Genomic DNA, 18673 nt, shown 5'->3' on the forward strand with positions numbered 1-18673 from the left:
ATTTATATATAATATATAATTATATATAAAATAGTTTTGTATTATATGATAAATTAATAATTAATATAATATTAAATTTAAAAATTTTATATCATTTTATTTATTATATCAATAGTTATACTAATACTATATTACTATATATTATAATACAACATAATATATCATTTTATTATATATTATAATATATCATTATATTCTATAATACGATTATAATATATATTATAATATACTACAATATATTATCATTGTAATATTATATACTATAATATATTATATTATGTATTAAAATATATAATATAGTATATTAAAATTAGTAAAACTAGATCGAAAATTAGTAAAACTGAATTATCGGTTTAGAAGAATAATTAGTATATAATTAATTTTAAAAAATATAAAATTAATACATATCGATTTAATTATAAATTTTATCTAAAATTAAATCGAACCGGACTAATTATATCCGTATACGGGCAGATGAAGCTGCGCCAAATCTTTCCCCTTCAAGCTTCTCTACATTTTTTATATGGGCTTTGCTACATACAGTCGGGAAATGCAGTCGGCGTGCAGTCGGCTGTACGGAATGAATAAAAAAAAATTATAAAAAAATTGTTTTATATTCAGGGGAACCTACATGAATTATAAAAAGTTATAAAAATAATTTTTTTTTTTCATGTAGGTCCCGTATTAATTTTTTTTTTACAGCCGACTGCACGTCGACTGCATTTCCCGACTGCACAAATCATTTCTGTTTTTATATTAAGGGGCATTGAAGACTTGCCCGAGGCCCCGAAGAGCCTGTACGTTGGGAAGCACGTGGAGCTGATCCCAGCTGCTAAGCCGAGCCCTGCGGCTAAGGTTTGTGAGTCCTAGCCACCGTCGCTAATTTCACTCGTTAAGGAGTATTAGAATTATTCTTATGAACGTCGTTGTTGATGACAATGACATTGACTGGCAATGAATTATTTGCATATTGTATTTTTCCTTGAATGTAACTTTCTTAACGTCACACATACTCTTGTGGAAGTTAGCAAATCCGCGTTAATTTGCTTCTTCAATGTTTAAAGAGTTGTTATATTCTTAAATTAAGTAATATTATATATATTGTTAAACAAAAATGCTATTTGCAACCGGGGTGGGAAACCCCGCGGCATCGCCTCCTAAGTGGCAAAATAGAAACGTTTCTATTTTGCCCCTGCATTTCCCCTGATGTGTTTCAATTCGAAATCCATTTTCATTTTGGTCTTCGTCTTCTCCACCCCACGATTTCATATCTCGTCTTCTGCATCCCAAGCCGTATCTCGTCTTCTCTATTCCCACAGAGCGAAGTTCATTTTGGTCTTCATCTTCTCCATCCCCACAAAGCCCCATCCCCATGAAGTCTTCTATTCTCCCACGAAGCCTCCTTTCATTTCCCATTCGAATCTCTAACCTAAACAGCGATTGGGTGTCAAGAACCACCGACACCGACGAACCTACGTATAAATAAATTGGACGAGCCTAATTTGGGCACGTGACAGCTGAACCTCAAGTTGGATTTACATTAGTGTGAAAACCGCGTCCTTTTGCGCAAGGCAAGTATTGCTTTACATCATCCATTTTCTCAGTTGTGATCGATAATGTCACGGGTTATAGTTGGTTTTGAGACCATGTTGCGTTCTGCATTCAGTGGATATATTCCAGTTTTGATTATCTAACTATAATTCTTTTGGTTTACATCAGGCACTCTGCACTCCAATGTATCAATTTTTTATGATCCATTGAATTGGTAATATTGCTTTAACAACTTCTTATCTAATTTCCGTCTAAATAGTGGCTATTTTTATAATCATTTCCATCCACCAACAAGAAACATGAAGTTATTAACAATTTAAAGACCTTATACTCCTGGAAAAAAATGGGCATATAATATCATTACTTCAATTTCTACTTTCGTAGTCATATTCTAAATTAGTTTTACTTTTTCGGTTAATATTTGTTATTTTTAAAATCGCTAAGGCAAATCAAAGTACAGGGCTGAAGTTCCCAAGCTCCATATATTACAGTCAACTAGTACGACTTAACAATAAATGATAACATCAAAAAAATATACAGCTAAGTATAGTTGAAGAGTAAGCAATCTTAGGGGAATGTCCTACCTAATTCATACAGGTGCCCTTTGCTGGCAATTAACTGGTAAGCATGCATCTCACATCTGAAATGGTAAACCTCACAAGTGTACCTTCATAATAGTTGAAACCAATACGAATGATAATTTTTTTCTTACCAATAATTATAAATATTTATTGAGGTTGTAGGTGGGAAGGACAAAAGCTTTTTTTACTAAAGTTAACCATCGATAGCTGCAATCATTTGTCTAATGGTTGCTATTTATGCAGCAATAGCTGGGGATTGGTTGCAGGGTCTTTATGTCTACTATCTTTATAGTCAGTATGGTTTTGGGAAAGGGGAGATTGAACAGCTTTTTATTGCTGGATTTGGGTCCTCCATGCTGTTTGGGACAATTGTTGGATCTCTGGCTGGCAAACGGTGAGATTTATGCTCTGAATGCAGGGGTCGAAAGAGGGCATGTGTGATAGACTGCATAACATACATCTTGAGCTGCATCACCAAGCACTCTCCTCAATACAAGGTTTTGATGGTGGGCCGCATGAAGGAGTTGGTGCATTTGTAGTTGTATGTTACCTGTTTGCATCTAAGTAATTCCTAGAGTATTAGTAGTTCCAGAAATTATATTGGAGTTTTGGTTTTGTATTGGACTATGTAGTTGATGTAGATAATATTAAGTTCTCAAATTCTTGTAAAAACCCAGGTGCTAACTTGTAATTTTAACTTCACTTTGGCCATTGAGCAGTTTGTAAAACAGTGATGATTTAATGGGTCTTGAGAAGCAGTTTTAATATGGGCTTTGCTACACACAGTCGCCAGATGCAGTTGGCGTGCAGTCGGCTGTACGGAATGAATAAAAAAAATTATAAAAATTTTTTTTTATATTCAGGGAGACCTACATGAATTATAAAAAGTTATAAAAATAATTTTTTTTTTCATGTAGGTCCCGTATTAATTTTTTTTTACAGCCGACTGCAAAAAGTATTTCTCTTTTTAAAATAAGTCTAGTACATCATATGCTTTTATCTATGAGTAATGTTACATATAGTCTTAGGATACGTAAGTCTTGCGTTTTTTTTTTTTAAGTATGATCTACTATTAAAAAATAATTTTTTTCATGTAAGTCTCTCGTATTTACTTTTTTTTTTTTCAAAAAGAATACATGAGACTTGCTCACTTTAAAACTGTAAGTATCATTTCTTAATTTTTTTAAATGTTATATTTTAAATCAAATTATGTTATGTAAGTACTCTATTGAGTGTGCTTTACAATATAAATTTTCTTTCCAAAAAGTGACATTGATCTTAATCCCAATTATAGGTGTAAATTGGTTTGGTCGGGGAGGTAATGGACATAAAATCTTGGTCTATCTTTTTTCCTGAACCGAACATCCATAGTAGCTATCGGTCCAATCTAATTATTTTTTTTTAATTTTTAAAATAAATAAATAAATAATTTTATTTAAATTACTAAATTAAAATTAAGTGAATTGTTAATATAGATTATATAACTAACTCATTAAAAAGTATTTTATATAGTCAATGGTAATAAATTAGATGAAAATTATATTATTAACTTATATAATTACTATATAAAAATAATATATTAAATAATTAAAAATATTTTTAAATATATATAAGAGTTCAGTCTAATTTTATCTGGTCTAAAATTTATAAACTCTGAGACAGGACCGAATGGCTTCGGTTTACATGAATTTTTGGGACCAAGATCGACTGGTCAAGAATTTGATCCGGTCTAAATGGATCAGTCCGGTTGATTTTCCCAATTTGTACCGACTGGCTAACACCCTTAAATTATCAATATTGGATCCAGATTTCTTAAAATTAGACGAAATTCATTCACAGCCAATATTTTATGAAGGAATATCTACAAACTGATATTTATCAGTTCTAAATTTTGGTGAATATATAAAATAAAAAAGAAATTCTAAGAGGATCTTACTTCATAATTTTCTTAGCAATGAGATCATGAGTCAAGTAAATGGTTTTCGCAAACATTGTATTTAAATTGGCTTATCGAAATTGAATGAACAATTGATAAGCAAGTAAAATATTGAATTTTGTTCCGAACGTTTTAAAATGGACGTACGTGTCAAATATACTCAAATAAAAGTGTGCGACGCGTACGAGGAATACAATGGAGTTGGTTATTCAATATTCCAAACACGTACATTAACGTGTGAACTGAGAAGCCCAACTATCTAAAAACTACGCTGGGTTTAATGAGCCATTAAAAGTTTAATTGTTGATCTATTGAAAGTGTTGGGGATTGAAAATGACTGGAAATTATCGATCATGTTACACATGTTGATCAATGCATGCATGCCATGCTTTTTTCCTTTGTAACTACTTGGAAGTCGTTCCCAATTACTTGTTTTTTATACCGTAGATGTTACTTTTCACGTGTTTCACGAGGGTAATAAAGAAAACAGGAGAAGAAAACAATTGGCTTTATAGCAAGATCATTCTCTCTTATTTATATGGAGTAATTTTTTTTTTGGGTGAAAATGGGAGGTGGGATTGATCAGCGTAGTAATATTTTTTAGACCTGACCATGGGAGTTATCTATTGCGAAATGTCTGATATAAGTTATAGCTACTATTTCAAAAGTGAGCTCATCGTCACAGTACTTCTAAAGTATCTAACTAATCCAAAACACATCTTACAACTCAAATGTCAGGATTTACTATTATAAGTGATTTTAACTTATGTCTTAATTTAAACTTCTGACCTTGAAGTCGTGAAATACAAACTCGTACCAACTGTGCTACTACCATAATTATGTAAGTTAAGAATTCTAAATTCCGTCTACAATTATAGATTTATGAACGATGATTTTACTATTCATATAATAAATTAGGGGTGAGATTCGGTCAGTCTGGACTGACTAAACTGACCGGACCATCCATTTTTGTCCTGTCCAATTTTTATAAGACCGAATTCATTCAGTTCAGTCCTAGTCCAAGAGTTTTTCACTTCGGACCAGACCAGAAAACCCTTGGATCGAGATCAAATCAAACCAAATGAAAACAAATTTTAAAATTTTATTATTATTTATATATGTTATTTATATAAATAATTAATTATTAATATATCATAATATTACATAAGTATTATATTATTTAATATATGACTATAATATATAATACTAGTATATATTAATATATTATCATATTATAAGAGTTATAGTATAAATTATAGTATATGTATAAATTTATAATAGTATTAGTATAATTAACTTAATATAAGTTGTTAGTATTAAATTTATAATTATTAGTTATAGTATTGGTATTATCAATGTATTTTAATATTCTTTAATATATAATTATAATATATAGTATTAGTATATATTAATAATTGTATAATTTATTATGTAATTTTCATATAATAAGTCACTTAATTTTAATTTAATATTTTAAATAAAAAATTTTTATTAATGAATTATTTTTTTTTTTTAAAAAAATTAGACCTAATGAATTTTTTTTTTATTAATCTAGTTTTTGGTGCCCACATAAAAGCGCACCCACCCCACATGGAACGCATCGGAACATGGCGAGCCGCATCCGAAGACACCAAAATTTCCTTGAGATTTTTCCTACCAAATACCAAACCCGCCTTCAGAATTGAAAGGAATTTCTTCCTACCTTTTCGGACTTTTTTAATTTTCCCCGTCAACAATATAGATAGAAGAAAAAATATAATTGTAAGGATAATTATGCATTAATTTATATATTAATTTGATGTGATTAGTTAAAAAATAAATTTTATAAAAAATAATATTAATTTAAATTTTAGATATAAATAAATTAATATTAATACATAAATTAATAAGTAATTTTACTTGTATTAACAAAACTCTTAATAAAAATATGACTCCTTTAGATTAGGCCCATTAATTTGTACCGACCGTCCGTACACCCCAAGAGCTATTAGCACATGATTGAAATCTTACGGTACTGATCTTACTGGTCAGCCTAACCTTGTCATATAAACAGCCAACTCCCCTGTCGTTCTAATCAAGTTCCCTTGCTTTCTGGCTGACCAAGCACTGTGAATGTGTGAAGAACTTCACCGTAAGTAAGAGCTCTCCGTCTCTCACCAATGGCATGCTCAAGCTCAGCTTTGATAACTACCTCTTTCTCTGTCAAACTTGCCAACCCTAGATCACAATCCGGTACTGCTTCACCAGCCAACAGACTCCTATCTTTCAAGCTCTCAAATCCATCCATCACCCATAGCCTCAAACTCCGCTCAAATCCAGCACAATGCCCCAGCCTTTCGCTACCCAGAAGATCATTCGCTTGCAAAAGCCAGGCCGACCTATCGGGCTCTGCTAGGCCCTGTAATTATTTCTCACTTTCCCCCCTAGTTTTTCTATTACGAAATCGAAGTTTTTGGTTGGATCATGTGTTACCCTTGGTTTTTCTGTCTGTTCTGTTTTGGCAGGCAAAGTTCAGGAACTGTACGTTTACGAGATCAACGAGCACGATCGTGGGAGTCCTGCCTACCTCCGGTTGAGCCAGAAACCCGTAAATTCCCTTGGCGACCTAGTCCCGTTTAGCAACAAAGTAATTGTCCAAGACTCGTATGCAATAAAGTAATTTTGTCTATCTCAAAGTTAAAACTTTATATGTACGTAATAATAGGTGTATACTGGAGACCTGCAAAAGCGGGCGGGGATCACGGCGGGAATATGCATTCTCATCGAAAACAAACCGGAAAAGAAAGGAGACCGGTACGAGGCGATCTTCAGCTTTTACTTCGGGGGATACGGTCACATATCAGTGCAAGGAGCGTATTTGACGTACGAGGACACTTACCTGGCCGTGACAGGTGGGTCCGGGGTCTTCGAGGGGGTGTACGGTGAGGTTAAGCTACAGCAGCTTGTGTTTCCCTCTAAGCTCTTCTACACGTTTTGCTTGAAGGGCATCAAGGACCTTCCAGAGGAGCTCGTCGTGAAGCCGGTCGAGCCCAACCCAGCCGTCGAGCCCACCCCTGCGGCTAAGGCCTGTCAGCCCGATGCCACCATTTTCAACTTCACCAACTGATGTATGCCGCTGATGTTAAGTGCTGTTTGGAAATTTCTGTTTGGAAGAGTCGGTGCTTGCTTACACGATTGGAAACCAAAATCTTATCTATTTGCCGTCTCAGGTATCTCTGTGGCTGGCTCCACCGAGAGTTATAAAGATTAGATAAAAAATAATTTTATAAATTAACGTGAATTTATATTTTTAGTTAAAATTTAAATATATTTTATAATAAAAATATTTATAAAATTTATTTTATTTTATTTCTCTTAAATTAATTAAAATTTTCAACTCATCAATAATCATCATTCATATAATACATATTTGATAAGGAAATAAATAAAAAAATAAAAAATAATGTATAATGTGAAAATAATGAATAAATTTGTTCATAAAGATAATTTTATAATATGATAAGCTATATCAAAATATGATAATTTATAAAATTATTTTTATGTAATCAATTTAGAATTAAATTATTTTTATTTTCTTTTTACAGCTAAAGGCAAAAAAAAAAATACAAGAAGGAATCTACAAAGAGCAAGATTACAAAATATTTTTTTTCCACTTCACCATCATCATTCGTTCAACTTAAAATGCTCGCTTTTTTTTTTCATTATTTATTGCTTGTTTACATTTTTCTCTAAAAGCCCACATGGGATACTTCTAATTTAACGTTCTTTTATAGCCGAAAGGACTCTCCTGTCCTCCAAACAACGCTTCCACGATGTTTTTACTCGGATATAGGCTGGCATTGGATTGTTCATAGATCTAGAATTAAAATCAACAATGTTATATACAGTTGTGGAATTATAAACGTCACACAATCGCTTTGAAAAAGAGTGGGGTCCACGATTAAAAAGTTAGTTTTTTTTCATGTGGGTCTCATATTAATTCATTTTTTTCAAAATGACTGTACGCTGCTTGCACAACCACAACTGTAAATATCATTTCTCAATTAAAATATAGCTAACTTGATTAAAAAATGATCTCCATATCGCTTTTTTCTTCGTTTCCTTTGCACTATTTATACGTGAATATGTTTAAATGGTAATTTTTGGTCGTCTGTTTGAATTTTATTAGATTTATTGCTTTTCAGTCATGAAAAGTCAATATGCATCCCGACGTTTTCCTGCCGTCGATATGTTGGGACGAGGTGGACCCGCGCCCAAAACGTCAACGCATGAATCTCACGCACGGCTTGTTTCCATGCGTGATGAACATAATTGACACTAACTGATAAATTGCTCGGCCAACATAAGTTGTTAATTAATTAACGAGCCTCTTTCTCCTTCTCCACCAATGATAACAATATATATTAATTAAAAGATATATGTGTCACTCGATTTTTGCTAAAAAAAATACAAATAAAAGGCCAACGCTTCTTTAAAGAGTTCAATAAAAATATTATAAGAAAAAGTCTACTCATTATTTCTACACACTATACATAATTTTTTATTTTTTTATTTTTTTCTCTTATTAAATATGTAGTGTATAGATGATGAATAAAATAATTTAATTTTTTTAAGAAAAATACAACTAAATAAAATAAAATAAATGTGGTGTGTGAGGATGATGAATAACAAAACTCATATTATAAAATTAAATAATTATTTAAATATTGTTTTTATTTGACATTTGAAAATTTTGTAATAGATTTAATATTTGAATAATGATTAGATGAAAAAATTAAAAATTAAAAATTAAAACATATTTTATATTTAAATGATATATAAGAATGAAATAACTAAAAATATCTCCCTAACAAATTAGCCCTAAGACCCGTCCCAATCTTCTATAAAGATTATCGAGGATAAGCCCAATTCTTGTTCCCATAAAGTTCAAAAATAAAGAGAGGTTTAGACAATGAATTGAAATGAGATTCAATGAATGTTAAATAAATCTTATTTTTTTTAAAATTTAAAAAATTAAATTATTTATTATATTTTATATAAAAATTTTAAAAATTTTATAATTAAATAAAATAATATGAGATAAATGACTTTTTTTTTTTTTAATCCATACATTCCCGAAGTCTGAATCAACAAGGTCTCGGCGACAAATAAATAAAGGCCGAAACTCACGACCCTCGAAAGTAACGTTTTCTTCTTTCCTCCCACGCATGCCCACCAGGCACTAGGCACCTGGCACCAGGCATTCTCTCTCTTTCTCCTTCTGATCGTTACACATTTAATTAACTTAATCTAGATCCTTTTTTGTCAGACTAATTTTTGTTTGGAGTTTTTGGGCTCTCGTATCCATGCTTTTATGCAGAAATATAATATCATAACAGCTATATCACTATGGCCTACATTGGCGTTTTATGCTTTGTCTTGTGGGTTGGATTTTAATCTGTTTCAGCCCGTACATGTTTTTTCAGAAGGATCCACCTGTGACCTGCGTGCTTAGAATAACAATTAACAAGCAACTTTACTCTTAGAAAAAAAAAAAATGAAAGTTAATGTTTGTTTATAGTTTTTGTTGTCATTCAATGTTTAGATTTTACTTCCATCGGTATTATTCCATTCCAGGAGTGTACATGAACCGAGAGAATTGGTTGGCACCAACAGGAATCGGTTGGGAGGCAGTGGTAATTTGAATAAGTCGATATAGGCTGATTTAGTCTCAAGTTCAAATTACCAAACCGGTCGATCTAATAAATATATATATATATTTTATATATTTTAAATAAACTAACTCCGTTTTATAAATACCATTTAGAAAATATATATATATATATATATATATATAAGATGAAATGATGCCGTTTGGAATAAGGGTTCGAATAGCCCTCCCTTCCCTCTTCTTCTCCCTCCTGATCTCATAACTCTCTTACTTTCTCACTCCTTTCTCTATGTCAACACGGCTGGAACCTCTATTTTAGTGTTCCCTCTATAAGTTCATCTTCAGGGCGGACATAAAAGATTTTCTTATGAGTTCGAAAGTTCTTCTTCATTGAGTTTGTGAGTTTGTCAATCAAATTAATCGATAGTGTTTGTAATTTTGTGAATCTATGATGATTGCATTCAAGTGTTTGTAACTTTGTTTGCGTTCGAGTGAATTTGTGAAATTTGAATATCTGTTTCAGTGTTTCTTATTCCTCAATCTCTCTCATTGCGCCATCAATGATGCTGATGAATCGACCTGAAGACAATCGAGATCGAGACTGATGTTGAAGATTTTTTTCCCCTTCACCAGCCGATTTCGGTTTTGGACCAAAACTGCATAGGAACCTTTGATTTTCATCCGTACCTATTCATGTAGCCTGGCAGAAAATCTTGACATGCCACTACAAAATAACTGCTACAAAAACTAATCCTGAAATAAATATAATTATATAGTATGGACTTAGGCTATGTTTCAATATTTAAAATATTTTAGTATATTTTTTAATAATTTTGAGATAATTTTTAAATAATAATAAAATGATTTAAGTTAAATTTTTTTATTAAACTTTAAAAATGAGAGAAAATTTAAATAAAAGTATTATAAAGTTAAAATTATTATTTTTTAATATTATTTTAAACTAAATGCTTATTTCACTCATTTCTTACCCCCAAAAAGCAGGAATTTGGCTTATCATTCGACTCACGTGACAGACCTAAATAGGTACGGGTGATCTCAACGTAATTATATATGGAAAAATATACTAATAAGCACAATTATATGTACATCAATTTGATGTAATTAGTCAAAAAATAAATTTTATTGAAAATAGTATTAATTTAAATTTTAAGTATAAATAAATCAATATTGATACGCAGATTAATACGTAACTTTACTTATATGTAACAAAGTTCATTATATATATGCATAATTAATTTTTACAATATTTTATATAATTATATTTTAAAATAAATGTATTTATATAATATGATGTTATTTTTTAAATTTTATTTTACAAAATTCTCTCAAATTTAAGACAGAATTATAGAAAAAATTTGTATTTTCATCGTTTCTGATTTCAACTAAACATTCAAATTGTTAATCCTCAAATTTTGTTACGTATGAATAAAGTTGCATATTAATCTGCATATTAACATTAATTTTTTTATATTCAAAATTTAAATTAATATTATTTTTAATAAAATTTAATTTTTAATTAATTACATTAAATTAATATACGTGTAAATACATAATTATCTTTATAACTAAATTTTTATGAGCCACATTGAAGAAGAAGGTGGGGCACCCGCATAGCATTAGCATGTGACTTGGCATGGGCATTTATTTTAGATAGATCTTTATCACCTTAACCTAACATATTGACTCCCCCGCTCCCACCCATTAACTAAACTTTAAAAACCATTAAACATTAAAATTTCAAGATCTACTACATTAACAGGGAAAAAACAAAACAAAAAGTGGAGAAAAATGGTGCATTGAACAGCAGCCAGATGCGTTTTCTTCTAACTCCAACTCCAATCTCAGTGGCTCCAAGTCTGAATCCTTTCTAATGGTTGTTGTCCAAGCTTCCAAGCTGAAGCTCCCCAACCCTCCCCTCTCCTCCTTCCCGCCTCCCATAACCTCTCTCCTCTTCGAACCCCACTCTCTCTCTCTAGCCCTCATGCACTCCGACTCTTCTATCTCTCTTTACCCTTCTCTCTCCCCTCTTTCTTTATCCTCCCTCCCTCCCCCTCAAACCATCATTCCTCCTCCTTCTTCCTCATCCGCCTTCATTCTACTCCAAAGTCAAAACCCTAAGCATAATCCTAGCCCTAATCCTACGAACACGCGCACTCTTTTTGTTGCATCGGGTCCGCAAAGAGGTGGGTCCCAGGTTCTCCTCCGGTTCTATGTTCTACTGCGGAAGAGCAAGTCGTTCGCCAGAGCTCAGGTCGTTTGCAATCAGAAAGGTCTTCGGTTCGATGATAAATTGGGGGTTTTGGTCGATGTGAATCACGGGGTTTCAGTTCGGCTAGCTGGGTCGGTCAATTTCTTCGCTATATACTCTGTTTCGAGCTCGAGAATTTTGGTTTTCGCTGTAAGAACTGTAGGTGAGGATGATGGGGTGGTTGTGAAATTGATGAGGAGCGCTGTGATTGAGTGCTCCAAGCCCGTCTTCTCGATTAGCATCTCGTGCGGGTCCTTGATTTTGGGGGAGGAAAACGGGGTTAGGGTTTTCAATCTGAGGCCCCTCGTAAAAGGGCGGGTTAGGAATTATTCGAGTGCGGATATGAATTTGACAAATGGGAAATTATTGAATGAGAAATCGGAAGGTCGAGGATTGCATTTACCGAATGGCGAAATTGGGGATGATAATACGAAGTACAGGGGTGCCCAAAGTGGTGGTGAAGGAGCTTCAAGGATTACTAGGAATGGCTATTTGGACGGGAGGAGTGATAAGCAAAACGAATCTGGTAAGTGTGGAGCTCTATACATTACTCCGATGAGAAATATTGCTCTATGTACTCCATGTTGAGTGGTGTTGCTAATTTGGAAAATAATTGAGTAGCTCTCGTTAAGTAAATTTGATTTTTATTGTAGAACTAACTAATTTGTCACATCGCATTAGATTTCAGTTTCATACATGGCAACGCTGTTTTTCCAATCCTTAAATTATGTGTGCTAAATCCTGTAGATAGCCTTGAAATCCGATAACAACTGGAAAATATCAGTAATATAATCTTAATATCCTATTCATGTATGGAAAGGGAAAAACTGTACTTAATATTGGAAAGCTTTTGGTTCAGTTTCTGTTTCTCTAGAGCTTGAAATGTAGAAAGTATATAACATTCGAAGAAGCCTGCTACACACACACACACATGCATGAACATGTATGTATAATTAGGCATATTTATTTAGTACTCTACAAGTCTGTAAGATGGTATTACTTGCGAGAGAGAAGAAGTCTATGAAATGGCTAAAATAAAGCTTCTGGAATTCCATGAAGGTCTAAATTCTAATATACAGCTTCTCATTTCTTGTCAAAACAGATCCCGCAATCCTTTGAAAATGAGCTTTCAATGGGAAATATACTACTCCTATGGAAACAACTATATATGAAGTGAAAAATCATTGGGAAAAGAAAACAATTACTTCTTCTTACCTTGCTAAATAGCATGGATTGGTCTTGATATTACTCTTTTTGTTGCCATCATATGCATCAAACAAAGTGTTCTGAGATTCTATCATATTGTAATTTTTACAGTACCTGTTCTTTGATATTAACAAAATTTTACGATAGAAAAATATGATTGATAGGCTGCATAAAAGCACAGGAATATGGGTTGGTTGAAGGAGATCTATAAATAAGCAATGGGTGGGGCAACTTGAGAGTTGATGCTGCAAAGTGACTCTTTGGGTGTCACATGGGAGCCAAAGGATTTATTTATTTATTTTAATTTGGGTTTATATCAATGATTATTCTTGATATGGATATTTGGCTTCAAAAATTAAGTATCTCTCTTGAGATTTGCTATCAATATTCATGTGTCTACTGGTTTGATTGAAAGGAGAAAAAAAGAAGAAAAAGGATTGGAAGCATGATAACTGGCAATTTCATTAGTATGCCAAATTTCAAATGCGTATCAATATCCATAAAATATAACTATAGCTTCAGCTGAGTGGGATTTGGGTTAATCTAATAGTCTTAGTTCCATCGAAAGCATATCACTTGCAACATATCTTGGTTTTATTCCCTTTTACTACTGCATTTAAGTGATGTGATTTGAAGAACCTTAGTATCATTATGTGCGGTGTTTCTTCTTATGCTGTGGCTTGCCTGTCCTATAATACGGTTTTACTGTATCTTACGGCTAACTAAGGGTGGACAACCTGCTGTACATACTTGTGCACTACTTGCAGAAAATTTATCTTTCCATGTACATTCTGCTGACAAATTGTTTTTTAGGTATTTCGACCAGGTACTACCTAATCAAGGTGCTGTTCTTTGGTTAATACATAAGGATGCCTCTAGATGGTAAACTACTGATTGTTAGAAAGAAGACTTTAATTAGGGTTTATCTGTCATGATTTTCTTATTCAAATGGAACCTCGAGCAAGTAGACGGGTCACTAAATTCTTTTTCTTTATTAATTCCATGAATGTAGAATACCGACCATCTGATACATGTCTTCATTCAGCTAGGTTGCTTCCACTGGTTCTTAGTATTTCAGCTAATTGTGCCATTTTAATCTGCAGTGAAACAGAGTTCCATTAGATTGAGACAAGACTCTAGTGAAGGAGGTGCATGTTTTGTGCCATTCACAACTGATGAGGTTGGATCCTCATCATCCACTAGAATGCTAATTATGTTGGTAAAGGCAATCTCCATCCAGGCGTTGTCTCCAAAAAAATTTGTAATCTTGGACTCAGCCGGAGATTTACACCTATTGCATCTATCCAATTCTGCCATTGGATCTGATACTTTTCACATGCAGCAATTGCCCCACATCATGAAAGTGCAAAAGCTGGCTATTCTTCCTGATGTTTCTATAAGTACGTTTCAATTCTTTCTTTTGAATTGTCTCAGCAGATATTTTCATTTAGACTGCTTCATTACCAAAGCTGCTATGAATTTTGATGTAGCTGTGATTTGAGGAAGGGGAGGGGGAGGAGGTTGGGGATATGTGCAACCAGGAACTGAGAGAGCCAGGCACTCCACATGTTAAGGGGTTGAATTATGAGTAGTCTGGCCTTTGTGCTTGGTTTGTATGAGAGAGAGAGAGAGAGCACAAATTTTATAGCACGCGGGGAGGGACGGAGCAAATGTTATGCTAGTCCACTTTATTTTTAGATCTTTGACTTTTGATCTGTACTAAAAGCATGTGCTTATGAGACACTGTGTGTGCTCTCCACCGTTAAATGAATTTGTCATCACTTTGCAGGGACTCAAACTGTTTGGATATCTGATGGATATTATTCTGTGCATGTGATGGCGGCATCTGACATGGACACTGCTGTGAACGAGAATGAAAGAAAGGAAAGTGAAGAAAAGTTAATGCAAATCTCAGGTTTTCATGATTCCATAGTTTTCTGGTTACTCAGAATGATATACTTGCCTTTTAGGCATTTAGAAATTACCTGCTTATTTGTTTTCCTAGGGTATGCAAATGCTTTGCAATGAAGCATTTGTTATCAATTTGACCCTTATAGTGGAGTTGTATGATGTTGAGAACTCATTTTGACAATCATTTTCTACCCAATGCTCCCCCATAATGAGTGTCCTTTTGCACATTTTTCTATTGGGCAATGCTATATACAATCTTGAAGTGTGCAATCACCGCATACCTCCTTTGAAAAAAAGTGGAGGCCACCAAAAAAATACTTTTTTTAATGTGGATCTCAGATTTACTCACTTTTTTCATAGGGAGTGCGTGGGAATTGCACACTCCAGGAATGCAAATATCATGTAATGCCCCAATGGGCTCAAACCACATGGTCTATACTCTAAAAGGACTAGTCAATGATACAATTAAAGTTCCATTGAAACATTATAAAGAGCAAGAACTTGTCATTCCCAAGCAATTTGGGATCTCATACACTACCTACCTTATCCTCTTATCAAATCTTATCTTCTTATCATATGGGGTATCACATATCATTTCTCATGTATATATAATATTGGGAAGAGACAAGTCTAATTATTTCTTGTTTGTCTGTTAGTTAGTCAGGCAATTTTCACCAGTGAAAAGGTAGAAGATGTTATTCCTTTGGCTTCAAATGCTGTTTTGATTCTTGGACAAGGTAATCTTTGGATTTCTTACTTTAAAAATAATCTGTAAAGAAGAAGTGCCATACTAATGTTTGATACTTTGAATTTAGTCCTTGTATTTTAAAAGGTTTCAATTTCATTCCTGAAATTTTTTAACTCTTAAGCAATTTAGTCCTTTTGTCACTAAAACTTTTTTATAAGTAAAACTAATCATTTCATTACAAAAATTGATTGTGGTCAATATGCAAAAGAGTCATGTTGTCCATAATTTTAAATTCCGTTCCATTCTAGCCAGAATTTTCCGTTCTAGTGTAGTGTCTGGTACATTATACCTTCTTTGTTCTGTTCTGCCCCAAATTTCGGCCCGTTTTGGTCTGTTTCAGCCATTCCGGTCAAATTCTAAGCCCTATTCCGTTTCAGACTATTTTTGTGATTTTCTTGTGCTTGCTTGGTATTTTTGTAAATTTTTAAATCTAGATGGTATTTAATTAATTTTAGAATATAAATGTATTTATACAATTTTAATTTTTTTGTAAATTTAAATATGTCCCCCCATTCTCTCCTTTTTTAAATATCATTACTTTTAATTATTTCTCTATTCTTTTTTTTTTCTTTTTTCTTTCTTTTTTCTTTTTTCTTTTTTGTGTCTCAACTCAAGTTTGTATTTTTTCAATGTATATTCATTTTATAAATCTTCAATTCTTTTATATATATATATACATATACATGATACACACTTACATATATATATATATTTATTCTATTAGTTGTTAGTTTATATATACATATAAATATTTGTATATAATATGTAATTAATTCCGAAACAGTACACCTGAATGTACCCATACTGAAATATTCTGGTCCAGTACTTAAACTGGAATGATCATTGGAACGGAATTAAAACATTGATGCCATCACCTTTTATGACAGGACGGCATAAAAGACTATTGCTTACAGTTAAGGATTTTATGGATGAACTTGGAACCTTATTTTTGTGGGGACCGAATTAGAACTTTGTAAAGAAACCAAATACTGTATCAAACTAAATGGGTAACCGTATGGAAATGCGCCCAATTGCCTAACAATGTATCAAACATTGTTTGTGATGGAGTTTTTTTCTGGTCAATATACTTGGGCTATTCCTATTTCAATATCAATGAAATATTTCTTACTTATAAAAAGAAAAAAGTTTTTCTGGTCGGTAATTTCTGATTTCTGCTCTGCCACATGCTGCTGTAATCCCTGCCTCCCTCTCTATTTATTGTTTTGGCTAATGTTTATCCCTGTTAACCAGGAAACTTGTATGCATATGCAATTTCCTAAAGTTGCTCAGGTTCTCAGCGATTATATCTTTAGTGGTTAGTAGCTTGACCTGTTTTCCTACCTTATATTATGTTTTCTCTTATTGTTATCATTTAAGCTGGTTATTTTCAGGAAAGCTATGTTCCAGGAGCTGATAGATGATGTCTGCCAGTTTGAGTGGGTTCCTGGATCAATTTTTCTGTGCTCCCCGGTAAGTCTTTTAAATTATAATGCAGGTTTGTCACATATTTTCTGTAAAATATAGAACGACCTACCCGGGTTTAGAACTTGATTCATGTTTTCCTGAATTTCAGTTGATTTTCATGTATCCTCTGATTACCATGGTTCGCTTTCATTCTGTTGTTGAGTCACAAGCTGCAGCTGCCTCAATTATTTATTGGTGCATGACAACTCAACAATTGCGGAGCTCTTGAAGGTATGCATGACACTCTCTATTCATTGTATCAGATGTTTTATGGCTCTGGTGTTGTTAATTTAAGTGAGATGTCAAGAAATACTTTGACATGCTATTGGAGGTATATGGAAATATAAAAAGGTTGTATCTATATAGTGCATACTGATGATAAACTGAAGGAATTGGCTTCAACCTTGTCATTTTGACTTAAGAGTCACATTATGTCCAAGTTGGCTGTAACTCTCTTTTTGGCAAGTAACCATTTTATCAAACCAAATTACCCATTTTATGTTGATTCACTATTGTTGCCGGATCCCAAAAAGTTGTCATTAATCATTTCTTCTTTTAGCCTCTATATAAATCATCGGAAACATGAGCTATTGCAGTATCCACCTCAACCTCTGAGGCGGGTTTGATTTTGCCAAGTGCTGACGTATTGGATGTTTCCCACTTTTATCATCACTTAATCGATCATTAAAATTTGGTTTTATGACTAATACAATTGCCTGATATACTTCCAGAATTCCCCTTAATAAATGGTTCCATGAATGGTTCTCTCTCTCTATCTCTCTCCCTCTGAATTCAGTGGAATGGTTTGCATCTTATGCCTGACTTAATTAAATTTATTAAGTTTTAATGAGGATTTTTGTTATTCCTACGACTTTTAGGAAGTATAGAATCATGGTAACCAGTTGAGTACTCGTCACGGAGTTCTGAAGATCAAGTTTTATAACAGCTCAAAGCCACCTCTGCTACACATCCTGCTTCCATGAGCTGCGAGACAACTTCACCCCAGATGTGAACTTGTTGGCAGCAGTTCATCTGTTTTCCCCTATTTTGGAGCTCGCATCAAGTCCAAGGTTGTCTACTGGAGGACTGGCAATAATATATGATCCATCATAAGTTGCTTTTATCTGTTACAAGATTGTGTATGATTTGGATGGAACTCCATAATATACCTTTACGCTCAGGTCTGTAAAACTCTTTCGGTTTGGAATTGTTTAAACTAATGTGCACAGATAAATGGGGGTGGTCACCCGTTTCAATGTGGTAGTTATGCTTATAAATTGTAATGCCGAATGGCTTATTTGGTAATTTTCGAGTAACTGGTGAAATTTTGATCAATTATCAACTTTTTTTTCCCCGA

At 33.1% G+C, this 18673-nt stretch overlaps 2 protein-coding genes and 1 long non-coding RNA gene across 6 annotated transcripts; all 3 read left to right on the forward strand.

The window, feature by feature from the left end:
* The first annotated feature begins 1668 nt into the window (after window positions 1–1668).
* Window positions 1669–2899, forward strand: LOC122302797. The gene is made up of 2 exons (XR_006240521.1): window positions 1669–1765; window positions 2376–2899. It is a non-coding gene; the product is annotated as an uncharacterized LOC122302797 (long non-coding RNA).
* Window positions 2900–6136: 3237 nt separating this feature from the next.
* Window positions 6137–7411, forward strand: LOC122302792 (allene oxide cyclase, chloroplastic-like). Its single transcript, XM_043114214.1, has 3 exons — window positions 6137–6468; window positions 6573–6694; window positions 6773–7411. Exons 1-3 carry the CDS (start codon window positions 6228–6230, stop codon window positions 7172–7174), a joined length of 765 nt encoding a protein of 254 aa, XP_042970148.1. The 5' UTR covers window positions 6137–6227; the 3' UTR covers window positions 7175–7411.
* A 4058-nt stretch (window positions 7412–11469) lies between these two features.
* On the forward strand, window positions 11470–18673 carry LOC122302785. Of its 4 annotated transcripts, XM_043114206.1 has the most exons (8): window positions 11470–12513; window positions 14297–14593; window positions 14983–15108; window positions 15761–15841; window positions 17104–17167; window positions 17244–17322; window positions 17426–17547; window positions 18195–18673. In XM_043114206.1, the coding sequence occupies exons 1-5, from the start codon at window positions 11610–11612 to the stop codon at window positions 17130–17132; spliced, it is 1437 nt and encodes a 478-aa protein (XP_042970140.1). In that variant the 5' UTR covers window positions 11470–11609; the 3' UTR covers window positions 17133–17167; window positions 17244–17322; window positions 17426–17547; window positions 18195–18673. The 4 variants fall into 4 exon arrangements, with proteins under 4 accessions (XP_042970140.1, XP_042970141.1, XP_042970139.1 ...); XM_043114207.1 differs by lacking the exons at window positions 17244–17322; window positions 17426–17547; window positions 18195–18673 and having other exon boundaries at window positions 15765–15841; window positions 17104–17168; XM_043114205.1 differs by lacking the exons at window positions 17244–17322; window positions 17426–17547; window positions 18195–18673 and having other exon boundaries at window positions 14983–15266; window positions 15314–15841.

The sequence above is a fragment of the Carya illinoinensis genome, chromosome 3 (genome assembly GCF_018687715.1).
Source record: "Carya illinoinensis cultivar Pawnee chromosome 3, C.illinoinensisPawnee_v1, whole genome shotgun sequence".
NCBI classification, from domain to species: domain Eukaryota; kingdom Viridiplantae; phylum Streptophyta; class Magnoliopsida; order Fagales; family Juglandaceae; genus Carya; species Carya illinoinensis.

Bases quoted from the DNA above. Each gene is read 5' to 3' on its own strand.
- LOC122302792 (XM_043114214.1), top strand. From the start codon at position 6,228: ATGGCATGCTCAAGCTCAGCTTTGATAACTACCTCTTTCTCTGTCAAA. The intron at 6,469-6,572 runs GTAATTATTTCT...CTGTTTTGGCAG, and splicing joins ATCGGGCTCTGCTAGGCCCT to GCAAAGTTCAGGAACTGTAC. The intron at 6,695-6,772 runs GTAATTGTCCAA...ACGTAATAATAG, and splicing joins TAGTCCCGTTTAGCAACAAA to GTGTATACTGGAGACCTGCA.
- LOC122302785 (XM_043114204.1), top strand. From the start codon at position 11,610: ATGGTTGTTGTCCAAGCTTCCAAGCTGAAGCTCCCCAACCCTCCCCTC. The intron at 12,514-14,296 runs GTAAGTGTGGAG...TTTAATCTGCAG, and splicing joins TGATAAGCAAAACGAATCTG to TGAAACAGAGTTCCATTAGA. The intron at 14,594-14,982 runs GTACGTTTCAAT...ATCACTTTGCAG, and splicing joins TCTTCCTGATGTTTCTATAA to GGACTCAAACTGTTTGGATA.